At 42.2% G+C, this 14,025-nt stretch overlaps 1 protein-coding gene across 6 annotated transcripts; it reads left to right on the plus strand.

The window, feature by feature from the left end:
* Positions 1-1,450: 1,450 nt before the first annotated feature.
* On the plus strand, positions 1,451-13,987 carry dlec1 (DLEC1 cilia and flagella associated protein). 6 transcript variants are annotated; one of them, XM_088282845.1, is made up of 38 exons: positions 1,451-1,687; positions 1,853-1,975; positions 2,031-2,187; positions 2,648-2,761; positions 2,836-2,993; positions 3,065-3,282; positions 3,370-3,454; positions 3,533-3,620; positions 3,699-3,872; positions 3,948-4,084; positions 4,190-4,282; positions 4,537-4,627; positions 4,692-4,854; positions 4,929-5,121; positions 5,561-5,637; positions 5,722-5,890; positions 5,960-6,056; positions 6,146-6,276; positions 6,580-6,741; positions 6,819-6,949; positions 7,092-7,242; positions 7,807-7,923; positions 8,009-8,397; positions 8,539-8,606; positions 8,687-8,838; positions 9,287-9,402; positions 9,473-9,543; positions 10,004-10,203; positions 10,355-10,495; positions 10,567-10,689; positions 11,303-11,397; positions 11,465-11,549; positions 11,611-11,808; positions 11,877-12,029; positions 12,105-12,255; positions 12,334-12,454; positions 12,527-12,628; positions 13,919-13,987. In XM_088282845.1, exons 1-37 carry the CDS (start codon positions 1,604-1,606, stop codon positions 12,624-12,626), a joined length of 5,076 nt encoding a protein of 1,691 aa, XP_088138971.1. In that variant the 5' UTR covers positions 1,451-1,603; the 3' UTR covers positions 12,627-12,628; positions 13,919-13,987. The 6 variants fall into 6 exon arrangements, with proteins under 6 accessions (XP_088138971.1, XP_088138972.1, XP_088138974.1 ...); XM_088282846.1 differs by lacking the exon at positions 13,919-13,987 and having other exon boundaries at positions 8,009-8,130; positions 8,212-8,397; positions 12,527-12,701; XM_088282848.1 differs by lacking the exon at positions 13,919-13,987 and having other exon boundaries at positions 8,009-8,130; positions 8,215-8,397; positions 12,527-12,701.
* Positions 13,988-14,025: the final 38 nt, after the last annotated feature.

Genomic DNA, 14,025 nt, shown 5'->3' on the forward strand with positions numbered 1-14,025 from the left:
CTGATCGAGTCTCTCCCCCGGCTGCCAGGCTTGTGAAAAAAAGCTAAAACCTACAAAGTGGGCTCGGACAAAAGGGTGCCTCTCGAGTGTTTTGCTGGAGTTGACTACCCCGGCAATTTGCGAGGGATTATTTGATAGCAGACAAATCAAACATTGTATCTCGTTTAACAGTCCAAGCAGGTTTGATTGCTGTTGTGTTCAAGTTGTGTTGATAGCTGCAGGCGATAAAGGGACCAGGCTCACTTCTTGATAAGAACAACTTGACACTGATTTACACTGTTTGGTTGTACCTTGAATCGCTTGCGTACATTTTCAAATGTGCCATAAAACTCCCTTCACATTGGCTCTTGGTCGCTGTATTTTTTAAACAAGCTACTTTGCTGATAGTTGAACACATCCTTTTATACAGACCTGCACCCAAAAGGGTGCCTTGGACCAAGCGCCACGCCCTCACGAATATAAACTCCATGTTGTGAAACCCTGCAAAAAAAGGACAGACGAACTAACAACTCATACTGTGGTCCTCCACACATGTGAATATTCGTTGCAATTTGGATATTTTCATTTGCATGACACAACTTTGTGCATCTGTTTTAACCTGAAACAGTTATTGGTTGGAATGAACCCGTATGGGAACTTTTTGTGGCTCGCCCACATTTCTGGTCAAATGCTGCCCTCTGTAGGTTAAAAGTAGTAGTGCTAGTCAAATCTATCGTGTTTAGTCAATCTATAATTAACAAACCAATTGCGTCGCATGAGGCAATTAAAAATGTTTTACAGAGCCACGAAACCTGTTTTTTTTTCTTTTTTTTCCCTCCCAGTTTATGACTTCATTCCATGCTGTGGGATGGGCTCAGGGTGCCTTATTTCCAGGTGCTCAGGGCGTTGCTATAGCAACTAACCGTATACAAAATGGCTTCCGGTCGTTTACGTCCACAAAGTTCGGTTAGCTTTCATTTCAAAACTCGAGTCCTGTTTTATTTGCATTTATATGTGGATCTAATCTGCGCTACAAATATTTCCCAGAATTCACTGCGCGACAGGCGATAGGAACTTGTAGAACATCTGTGAGAACATTTTATTATATTTATACAACAAAATTACAAACATGATTAAAAATGGAAAGAAAGTGTCTTCAAACCCATGTAAAAAAAGATGACATATATCTTGTTCTAGTGTATATAACGTATTTTATCAATAAACTTCCTAAATAACGAGATGGAAATGCAATATATGTTTTTATTAAAACTGTATCTATTGTGGTATATCTGTTAATGGGGTCTGTAGAGTACAGATTTGTGTGATATGATAAGAAAAAGTGCAATAAATGGCGGTCGTCGCAACCTGTTTGGTTTCCATGACGACGGCCGTGACGTCTCAAAATCAACACTGCAGACTTCAGAGTACTGTATTGTTCACATCGTGTCTCATTTTGGCTTGATTAGCTTCACGTGTGCATTGTTTTTTTTGTGTGAAACTTTAATTTTATTCAGCTAAAATCCTTTCGAACCAATTTGGCAAATGTAGCCAAATTGCTTGCGAAATGCTAAAACTGACATTTGGTTGCTAGGTACTTCGTTCCACTTTTTTTTTTCAGTCAGTCATGCTACAGGAGCAGCAAGAGCAGAAACCCTCTCGATGTGATCCTCCCGTGGACAGTCACACCCCTGCTTCTGCAAAATCGCAGGTAAGCAAGCTGGAGAGGTTCTCAGGTCTCTGGACCTTCGCAAAGACAGATTTCCCATGACATTGTGTGGTGGACGTGATATGTTTTATTGATTTATCCAGACTGTTACACTGTAACACAGTTGATACACTGATTGACGAATTGATAATGTGTTTTGTGCAAAAGGACATTTCTCACGTGTTGGCAAGCACTTTTAAGGAGCTTTACACCAAAGTAACACCATGCAACCTTATGAAGGCCAAGGGGAGGAGCAGCTATCATGACAAATATGTCGAAGAGCTGAAACGGGTAAATTCAGCGCATTATCAGAAGATGCTTGGGTTCTAACGACATCTCTTTCAAGGTTCGGGCTGAATACAACCAGCGTATAAAAGAGGCGGATATGCTGGAGAGCCACATCATCCTGGCCAGAGCTCGGGCGGCTGCCACCGAGCGACGGACCGCCGAACGGATGAAGGAGGATTTCAGGGATGTGCCTGATCTCCAAGGACTCCCTCCAGGTGACAAAAATATTCATCCATCTTTAAAAATTAAATTTAAAATAATAATAATTTAAAATTTAAAATTATTTTAAATTTTAAATTATTTTAAATTGTAAATAATTTAAAAATTTAAATAATTTAAAATTTTGAATAAATTAAAATTTTAACATGTATGATTGTCAGCCCCTGAGCATTTTCAGAGCACAGTAGAAAAAAAAAATCACACACCCCACACCGGAGGATAATCAGTTCAAAGACATGAGGCAATTGGGCCTTTTGTCTAATTTAAATCTGTCGGGGGATTTTTTTTTTTTTAAATCAAGACAGATTATCGGTGCGTATCTCTTCGTATATAAATATCAAGAGGTTTAATATTTCCGATTGTCTGCCGCGACCGTTTTCACAACACATTAATAAAATCACCCCTTGACTTGATTATCGAAACTGTCCGCTGACGTCTCATTTTCATCTCTTCCAGTCAAATCAGCTTTTATCTGGCACGTTGATGAAGGTCTTCTCCAAATAAATGACCTGATTTCACCGCTGGACTATTTAAAGCCGCAAAAAATACAAATGAAGGCTCCGGCTGTTGGTACTTCTCTCCTCACGATCTGTCATTTATTTATCTATTTTTAATCCTTAACTCACATTTGGTCGCATTTTCAGTAAAACCCGATCTTACCAGACCGACCATCGCCTACACCATGCACGTGGCCAGCGAGGTGCACGACAACACCTTGTGGAAGACGAAGAATGACTCCGAGTCCAGCCAGACTCTGGAGTGCAGCTCACTCGTCCTCAAAACCAAGAAGTCCCCCACTGAGGTCTGCAGCGAAATCTGTTTGCTACATCTTAAAAACTTTTACAATTATTATTATTATTTTTTTTAATGGAGACGATCCAAATCAGACCCAAGCCCAAGTGGAAGGATGAGCCGAGTGCGACGGATCGTGCCGAGGGCAACGAAAAACTCCGCAAGATGAAGGAACGGCAACGCATCCTCCAAAATCCACGCTTCCTGCCTCCAAAATCTCACCAGGGTGCCGCCTCCCTCGTCCGTCCTCGGACGGCGAAGAAGGATCACGGGAAGGACAGCTCGGAGGCGGCGGAAAGGTACCTTGAACTTTGACCTTACACAACCTACTGTATCGTACGTACAGCGTCCTCTTAAGCAAATAAAATTTTTCTATTATTTCTCAGCCCCAAAGAAAGTCCCGTTCAGGTCTTCCTGGCCAAACCATCCGTTGTGCGCTTCACAGTCTACGTTGTGGGACAAGTGTACGAGGTATGCCTCGTTGTCGGCGCCGAACGATTCCCAGTCTTTTGAAGATCATCCCCCAACTGCGTCTTCGTCCCGTCTCAGACAGCACTGGAGCTAAAGAACGTCGCCTTTTCCAGCCGCGACATCCGAGTCCTCCCGCCCAACAGTTCTTACTTCTCTATTGGTCTAGGTGAGCGCCGTTCGTTTCGGATTTTCATTTTATTTTATTTTTTCACATTCTTGCAAACGGACTGCTCCTGTCTTCAAGGGCGATTTCCCGGCAAAGGCGGCGTTGTCGCTCCAGGCATGAGTTGTAAATTCATGGTACGCTTCGCCCCGGACTCCCTCGCCGATTACGAGGACTGCATCGTGGTGGAAAGTAAGGGCGAGCATATCCTCGTGGTGCCCATCGAGGCGAGGAGACCGCCGCCTATTCTCACCTGTGAGTGTTCGCCGACTTTAAAAGGACTTTTAAGTTGTCATTTGGTATCCCGATGATTCTGACCGTTGTTTGCAGTGCCGAGTGTTCTGGACTGTGGTTATTGTCTCATCGGGGGGGTGAGATGTGTCGAGTTTCATTGTCAGAACATTGGCCTCAGTGCTGGTACCTTTTGTGTCATCCCAAAGAATCAGTGGCCAGCCACCAATCCCAGGGTAAAAAAAAAAAAAAAATCAATTTTACTAACCTCAATGATTGGTTAAATATTCAGATTTTTTTTTTTTTTTTTAATTTATTTTTTTTCACCCCCATCTATCCAGTTGGTGATTACAAGTTATTATTCTGACCAGCCTCCCTTTGCAGTCAGCCCATCATTCTTTGCCCTGGAGCCCGGAGAGACCACTGTGGTCGAGGTGAGGCTGCACTGACGAGTGCGATTCCTCCCGTGATATCGTTTGAATCTTAAAATAAATTTTCCCACAGTCATTCATAAAAAAATCTGATTTATTCCATCATTAAATCTTTATTAAGTGTACCAGCAAAAGCCATGAAAGGAAAATGAAAGTGTAACGTAAGGCAACTTGATGAGTAACTCAAGGACAATTAAAGAGCTCAATAATTTTTCTTTTTAATAATTAACCCAAGCATGTCGGGGTCTTCTTCGCAGGCACTTTTCTTTCCCACCACCACCGAACGGATTTGCCAGATTTTCACCATCGTGTGCGACAACTGCCAAATGAAAGACATTTGCGTCCAAGGTGAGAGACCTTTATTTTGAGTCCAGCCGCAAAGCGTCTCTCACGTTCACTTTTCTGTTCATAGGCGAGGGCCAGCTGATCGCTCTTGAGCTGTTGTCCGTTTCCGGCAAGGAGCAGCGCCTCGTTTTGGGGGAGGTGCACGACATCACCGCTGACTACTTTGTCCGATTCGACCCGTGTAACACTCACATGCTGCAGCAGAAGACCGTGGTCATCAGGAACAATGTGTATGCGCCTTTGCGCAGTTTTTTTTACGTGAAATATCAAATACTAACAACGTGCAAAAATATTTTTACCAAAGCCACTTGGAGCTGCCTTTCCACTGGCAGGTCATGAAGCCCAACCTCTTGCAGCTGCTTCCGGGTGAAATCCCCGAGCCCTGCCAAATCCAGTACCAACACGAAAGAGAGGATATTTTCCAAGTCAGCCCAGCCGTGGGAATTCTGGCCCCCTGCCAGGATCGAGAGTTCACCATCTCCTTCTGTCCTAAGGAGGTAGAAATCAACTTGCTTGTTCAAATACATACATCTGTTGCTGAACCTAACCTTCATAACTATTAATAAAAATGCTAATGACAATAATGATAATATATGTATTATTTTTTTTTTTAATTTTAATTTAAATTTTTATTTTTATTTTAATTTTTATTTATTTTTATTTATTTTTATTTATTTTTAGAAAAAATTAATTTGTATTTTTATACTTATTATTATTTATTTTTATTTATTTTTTTTTAAAAATTAATGTTTATTTTTATACTTATTATTATTATTATTACTATTATGAAAACCTGTTATGTTAGAGGAAAAAATTGATTCATTTATTTATATATTAAAAAAAAAATAATAATAAATTAAAATGTTATGTCAAGTGCAATTTATGAAATGAATAATCTAACAAAATGATAAATGTTTGTTTTATTTATTGTTAAAGATGCAGGATTACCACAGCGTGTGCCATTTAGTCCTGAGCGACATCCCCCAGCTGCCGTTGGAGTCCAGCGACGAGGGGTAAAACGTCATTTCCATAGGACCAAAAAAAAAAAGCGCTGTTTTCTCTCACCTTAATGACCATGTTTTCATTTTTTGCGGCAGGTCCGGCGTGCTGCAACCCGTTCGCCTCGGTTCGAAGGTGGGCGACGCCACCGTCATGGAGATCGAAGTCAAGGGGACGACGGAGCCCTTCAACATCCTGCTTGAGCCCTACGCCCTCATCATCCCTGGCGAACTGTTCATTTCCACCACTACCCGGCGACATTTTAAGGTTCTTTTCTAAACCTACTCTTACCAGTCAGTCACATATTTGTCTCATATTTTTTTGTATTGGTGTCAGATGTGGAATCACAGCAAAGCACCCGTCTTCTTCCAATGGGACGCCATGAGCAGCAGTTATCACAAAATCGAAGTGGAGCCCGCAGCTGGAAAGATCGGTAGATGGGGTTGAAACAAACGAAACACATGCCAACAATTCACGTGGCCTTTTTTATTTTATTTTTTTTTTGTCTCCATTCACCGACAGAGGAGAGCGAATGTTTTGTGTTCAACCTGATCCTGACCGGAGGCAAACCGGAGAAGGTGGTGACCAGTCTGCTCTGCCACATCGAGCACCGCCACGAACCCGTCACCTTGCTCGTGGAGGTCACCTTCAAGGTAAGCAGGGCAACTCTGATAACGTTTTTTAAAGGAGATATGATGCATTTTTAATTTATTTTTCAAAGCCAAAGCACCCTAAAGATTACGTATCAGACAACAGTACACTTTACAGACACTTTTTCTTGTGTCGCTGAAATTAGCTCTGTCACTTGCAAGTGCATGGCAATATAATCCACATTATATAAACTCATTTACTACCATTGACGGCTAAAGACGTCAAAGATGCTTACCTTTTAGCTTTTGACGTATTTCAGTTTTTCAATAAGATTTCCAATTTGTGCGTGCAATGTCGCTTTCAAGGGTCCCAGCGTGAGCATCAGTGCGCCCAGCGTCGACTTCGGTCTCATGAGACTCGGGGAGCAGAGTCAGAAGACGCTGTACCTCGAGAACGTCACGCACTTGGAGGCTTCCTGGACGCTGGTGGAGGTGCACAAGAGTCAAGATGGCGGCCAAGACCCGCAGGTACAATGCACTCACATGTGGTAACGAGGCACTTTTGGTAAGTTATAATTAACCATTCTGTGCGTGTGTGCGTGTAGCTGATCGTGGAACCATGCAGTGGTGTGCTGCCCCCTTTGAGCGGTTGCAGTGTGGACATCCACTTCAGGCCGCAGTTCTGCCAAGAGTTTGAAACGGAGCTGGAACTGTCAGTGGAGGATGGGACAGGATGGTAGGAAAAAAAACACTTTGATAATATATATATATTTTTTATTCATATATTTGTTCATTTGTCACGGTCATCATGTAAACATTTTCCTCCTGCATGAACCTTTGGCCCGCCGGTTATTTAACGACGTTTGTGTGCTTGACAGTCACCTGCTGCTGCGAGCGGATGTGCAGTCTCCTCAGATGTGCCTGCTCAATTGCGAGCTGCTTCTCTCGGAACTCTACATGGGCGTGGCTGCAGAAGGGACCGTCACTCTCTTCAACCAGACGCTCTTGCCGTCCAACTTCTCCTGGGTGGTGCGTGGCACTTGAAAGGAGACGTATTAAGCATAGCAGTGGTGTGCTATGATGTGGATGGCAAAATTCTGAATGGTTTGCTCACACACACATTTTTGGAAATAGGTAGCTCGGGGATATTCCTGTACAAGCAATTAAAAAGAACATTTAGTATAAAGTTTCCCTTTAAAGGGGAAGTCGACCCCAAAATCATTATTTGCAATACGATGTTCTATTCACTAGTCTAAACATTCATTCATTCATTCTCATTAATAATGCATTTGTGGAACATGACTTAACTCATTTACTGCCATTGACGGATAATGACGTCAAAGATCCGTTTTAATTTAATTTAATTATTTTTACTGAAAATGACATCAAAGTTGCTCTGGTAACGACCAATCATGGCTCGGCTTCAGAAAACAGGTGAGCTGTGATTGGTCGTTACCTGAGCCCTGACAAAATGGCCGTCCACTGAGATGTACAAAACGGCAGCTTTTATGGCTTTACTCAAATTCCACAAACGTAATATTAATCCGAATGCGGTGTTTCGACTGGTGGGAAATATTCTGGTGTCTTTTTCAGGATGAGCTCAAGGGTCAGCAGGCGTCTCTTTGTTCTGCCACTTTTGAACCCCTCTCAGGCAATCTGGGACCTAACGCCAGTTTGGACATCAGAGTCTCCTTCATATCCCAAACAGACGTAAGAAATTAATGTGAGTTCAAAACGCATCAAACTTTTTTTTTTTTTTGATTAACTGGTTCTGATTGGATTTCTGCCACCTCAGTCGGTGCTGAATGATGTCGTCGCGCTTTGCGAGGTGGAGGGCATGAGCTCGCCTCTTGTTCTCAGCATCCTGGCACCCGCCACTCAGAGTCTCAGAGTGTCCTACACGCTTCCTGGCATCAGGTGGGAATATTCGCCTCTTTTTATCCACATGTTTAAACCCATCCTCGTGAAGTCATCGCCCCTCTTCTTGCTCTCTCCCAGTAGTCCCGTTTCGGACAACCAAGGGCAAGCGGAGTTGACGGTCGACTTCGGCGATGTGCTGCTGGCGGAACCTGTCACCAAGCAACTGCTGATGACCAATCATACCGCCATCCTGGCGCCGTTCACCATCCAGGCCGAGTATTTCAACAGCGACATGTCAAAGCCCTGCAACCAATCAAAGACGAGGTGCGCTCGCCCGAATAATCATCCATCCGTTTTCTGTAGTGCTTGTTCTCACTCGGGTCTGATTTTGGCTGTCAGACGAGTGCCTGAGTAATTAACAAAAAGAAATTCTACTTTTGTCCTGACTCCAACTCTGCAATGAAGATCCCAATACATGAAGAAGCCGCTTCACTCCGTCCAAGCCAGGAAATTAGAGGAGCAATCGCACAAGGGTATGCACAAGTTCGCAAAGTTATGTTTTAAACATGAGGCGAGAATGAGCAACAAATGCAATTTTAATATCCATTGGCAGACTTTTTGAGCAACCTGCTGGCTAACGGAAAAGGCGCAGCCTTCTTCATCGTGCCAAGCGCCGGAACACTGGAACCCTTTGAGACGCAAAGTGTGGACGTGACCGCCTACAGCGACATGTGGGGGGAGTACAGAGATAATCTCGTATGCAAGGTCGGTGGTGGAATGAATAACTTTGGAAAAAGTACTACCGCATTAGAGTCGCAGTTCACCGAAGTAGTTATTAGGTTTGTGTTGGAATGTTTTTATCAAAGATGAATAAATTTACCTCTCAGCCCACGCTAGTCGCTAAAAAAAATACTAAAGATAAAAAATTTTAAAAAAAAAATTCTACCCTCGCATAACAGGCTACTTGTAAAATTTCAAATTATTAAAAGTGGCCGATACTAAATAAATTAAAAAAAAAAATTAGCTCGATTCAAAGCCAACTTAGTCAGGTATTATCTAAGAATAAAAAATAACAAGAAACAAAATCAAATCAACTGTTAATATGCAATTTTTAATACGATATTTATCTCAACTTGCAATTTGAAATTGTGTAGAACTGTGACGTATTACAGATCACGCTGATAAAAATTGTTTCCATTTCATGTGGCTCCAGGTGGGGGACCTTGAGCCCAGCCTCCTCCCGATGCAGATGAACGTGAAAGGTTGTCCGCTCTACTTCCAAATCACGGGCCCGCGTCCTGATGACCAGTTCCAGGGACCCAATGTGCTGTGAGTGGCCACTCTTCACTCGTTGGATTTAAAAAGCACACAATAAGTCGATCTCGGGCTCTCCTTTAAGGTTTGGTACACGTTTATCTGGTGGTGACACGATTTCCCGTTCTCTTCGCATCAACAACCCCACCTTGTTTGGTAAGTAGCACCTTTTTTGATGTGTTGATTTTTCAATAAAACCAACGTGTGTGTGTATATATATATATATATATATATATATATATATATATATATATATATATATATATATATATATATATAATATTGAATTTTTATTTATTTATTTTATTCTTTTATTGATTGAATTTTTATTTATTTTATTCTTTTATTGATTGAATTTTTATTTATTTATTTTATTCTTTTATTGATTGAATTTTTATTTATTTTATTCTTTTATTGATTGAATTTTTATTTATTTTATTCTTTTATTGATTGAATTTTTATTTATTTTATTCTTTTATTTATTGAATTTTTATTTATTTATTTTATTCTTTTATTTATTGAATTTTTATTTCTTTATTTTATTCTTTTATTTATTGAATTTTTATTTATTTATTTTATTCTTTTATTTATTGAATTTTTATTTATTTTTTGCCAGATATCCGTCTGGACTGGGAGACGTACAACATCATTCCGAACGACCGCAAACTGGTGGACGTGGTGATGTCGTACGGCGAAAGCTTCCCGCTTAAGGATGCTGACGACAACAACAAGGGAACGTTGAAGCTTTCCAACGGGGAGGCCGCCTTGACAAAAGATCAAGCGTTAGACTCGGAGTCTTCCGTCCGATGCGCCATTGTGAGCATGCGCACATAAATGACATCATATTTGGATATTATATATAATATATATTGGATATTATATCCAACTAGAATATGTGCCATGGCATATCATTTTGGAACATCAAGCCGAGAAAAAAAAAAATGTCTGCCTCAACTTGTGGTTCCAGGGCACGGAGAGTGAAGACAATTCAACCAAAGATGAAAAGAACATCCTTAGCCACGCAAAGAAAAAAATGCTGTCCGTCCACATTCGATCACACGTGGGAGACAAGTCAAATGATCCCTACTGCGTCACCCCGGAACAAATCGTACGCACGACGCAGTTGAAGCCGCTTTGCTCGTATTATTGGAAATCAACGGTGTGTTTTGTGCCTCCCAGGTGATCCCGGCGCAAGGCAGCAGCACCGTGCACGCGTCTTTCACCCCACTCACCTTGTCCACAACGTCTTGCGAGTCCAAATGCATCGGCTTGGCTCTGGGCTTCATTAGTCTGGACTCGGAGGTAACGCGCTCGGCACGGATTCGATTCAGTGAGAACCAGAACAAAAACTGGATCAAAAAGTCTGCTCATTTTATTGCCTTACAAGCCTTGTATTCAGGAATCGAATACTCATGGAGGCTGCCGATACCAGCCACCAATACTTAAGGCAAAGAGAATCTGACATGGCGTCACAAAGAACGGTTTTGTAATTGTGTTCAATGAAATTTTCTTTATCAAAAGTAATCGAGATATCGTTACTCCGTATGAGTGAGTCCAAAAAGAGTTAATATTTTTTCGGGTATCGGTCTGAAAAAAGAAAAAGTGAATCGGACATCCCTAGTGGTTTTTGAAGCACAAAAGAGTGCGAGTGATGCGAAAGCAAAGATTTGAACCCCACACAGTTAAGCGCAGTTCAGTTGTATTTAACTTTTGAATACATTTTCATTTGACCTTTAGGAGAACAAAGTGCAATTCTGAAATGGTACTTTGTGTTAAAAATTTGAGAAAATGGATCAAAGCTTAGCATTGCTTAACATTTGCTTTTTGCCATCTGTGATATACTTCTCCGATCATACAATGAAAAAACTCAACACATTTGTGGAGTTGATCCCACAAATTGTTATTTTTGTTCCAGGTGGCCGCCTGTGTCCCGGGGAAGGTGGCGCGGGTCCAAGGTTTGGATCTGGAGCCCATCAGAGTCGATCTCCTGGCGTTGGTCAAGCCTGCAGTGTAAGCAATGAGAACATGTCCATCCTTGGAAGAAGCGCTTCACGAGTTGTGTTTATCCGGGCTGCAGGCTCTCGGTGCAGATGGAAGACGACAACAAGGTGCTGGAATTTCACACCTCAGCCGGCGATTTAGTGAAGACGGAAGGAGATGAGGTTCGTCCAGCGTTAATGCAAGCGTGACGGAGCCGTCGATGATCATCGGGAACTTTTGCAGGTTTTTCTGGAGGAATTTGACAACGTGCAGAGCTTCCTGCTCAAAAACACGACCGAGATGCCCCTGCGCTTTCGACTCAGAACGCAGCCGCCGTTTTCACTGGTCAAAGCGCCGACTCTGGCGGGGTCCAGCTCCTCCTGCAGATCGTCGGCCGCTGACCCCCACGTGTTGATTCTACATTCCCAAAATAGCATACTGGTAACAACCAACACCCTTTTTTTTTTTTTTTAGGGGAAAAAAAAAAAAGCATCTCCTGATTTGCGCAGGTGAGGGTGGCCTTTTGCTGCTCGCCAGCGCTTTTGATGTACAGCGAGCATCCGGCGGACGGCGTGACGCTCGTCCCCTGCAGTGACGGCGGGTACCAGCAGCTGAAGATCCAGCAAGATCTCCTCATTCACTACAGCAACAACAGCCTGCAGGTCAGGACTGCGGCGATCGATCGCAACGGGTTCCCCTCGGGAACGACGCTGTGAATATCGCCCTCCCGTTTTCAGATGGTGCCGCTCTGCGCCCACGTGAAGCTGGCGACGCTCTGCCTGTCCAGCGACCACATCAATTTCGGACTCTGCTACTTGGGCCAGACGCAGGCCAAAGAAGTCAAGCTGTACAGCCTCGGATCGCAAACTCAGTGGACGTTGAATTTAGGTTGGATTCTGTGCCATATTCTTGTATTTTAATGCTGCCGCTGCCGTCAGCTCTTTTGTCTTCCTCGACATCCCGCAGAGTCGGGCGAAGACAGCTCTCACGTCTTCAGCGTGACGCCAACCTCCGGGCTTCTCCGCTCCAAGGACCACCATGCCCCCGGCGACCACTGTCAACGTCTGGAGATCAGCTTCACTGCCAGGTAGCTCAGCGTGACACTCAGACGACTTGACTCAGGATTTCTTTCTACGTGTGCGTGTGTGATGTGTTGCAGTGAGGTGAAGCAGTACAAGTCCACGGTGGTGATCACCTCGATCCTGGAGAGGCGTCCGCTTATTCTGCAGCTCCAAGGCACAGGATCCAGACATATGTAATTGTAAATGGCCTTTTTTTCCTCAGCTTTTTTTTTTTTTTTTTTTTAATAGCTGTATAAACACATGCTCTCTGTACAGTCTACCAATCACTCCTAGTAAATTTATTCTATTAAATGAGGCTTGTATTTTTTTTTAATCTAGTGAGCAGTCATCCAAAACAACACACTGATGTAAGAATCGGTGATGACGACAAACCTATTAAAAAAATATTTACTCCTATTAAGAATAAGCAAAATGGATTTTTAGAAATATGAAAATGTATTGCCAAATTTGTCAAATAGATTTCCCTGAATATTTTAAATATTTCCTGATATATTAATCATATATTTACAAAAATATTAAAAATATTTTTCCCGTGTTTTTGGAAAATAAATATATTAGAATGGCATAACACATAGAAAATAGTGTTTAAAAAAAATTGTTTTTTTTTTTAATTAGACTATATTTTACAGATAAATACCCCCCCTCAAATAGATGCCTCTCAGGAAAAAAAAAACAGGATGTAAACTAAAAATTACATTATTTCCTGTGGCAAAAATTGAATTAGTTGTTGTCATGGAAAAGTAACCTGACATAACAAGGCCTTTTCGTAAATATAAAAAGCACCAACAAAAGGGTTGTGTCATTTTTACAAATCTCAATATGAAAGACATGTTTCATAATGAAGCTCCATTCCTCTCCCCTACAACAAACAACAACATGATGGTGGATCATGTGGCACACAGATCAGAAGCATCCAAAAAAGCTTCAGCAAAAGAAAAAAAAAAAAAAAAAACCTCCACTGAGGGATGCAAATATCCAATTGATATTCTTTGCACTCTTGCAGCTTTATACACACGCACAGCAAGGGCATGTTTGATCACAATGAAACACTGCTGTGTGCAACCCAATGTGAAGGTCAATGGAGCCTTTGTCATTATTGTCCTTTGCTATATAGTTGACTCCTGCCCCTTGTGTGCTTTGGGCCCATTCCAAGGGAATATGCACAGCCCATTTTTTTTCGACCTCTTCCGAGCAGTGTTCCCACCTTAGTGTCAGACAGAACTTGACTCACTTGGAGGGATGACTGGCTTCTGAGGTAAATGACGACAAAAGTTACATCCATGTGATGATAATGTGACCAACCTACGTAGGATAATAATGCTCACTTGTGAATACTACAACACAAATGGTGTTTCCCCCCATATATAATAATAAAAATGGAATAAACCTACCAGACAGTTCAAAGAGTTCAACATAACAGTTAGTGTTAGCACAAAACGTACTGATTGTCGCTGTTCCTGTGGTTGTAGTGGCGTCTTTTGACGCCAGGGGACGCCATCCGCCGCTCTTCTACTCCGCTCGCTTGGAAACGCGCCAACATAGACCGTCACCGCTTCCTGGTGGTGACGCAATTTCT

Source organism: Idiotropiscis lumnitzeri, chromosome 19 (assembly GCF_059441095.1).
Source record: "Idiotropiscis lumnitzeri isolate Australia: NSW breed Sydney's pygmy pipehorse chromosome 19, RoL_Ilum_1.0, whole genome shotgun sequence".
Classification (NCBI taxonomy): domain Eukaryota; kingdom Metazoa; phylum Chordata; class Actinopteri; order Syngnathiformes; family Syngnathidae; genus Idiotropiscis; species Idiotropiscis lumnitzeri.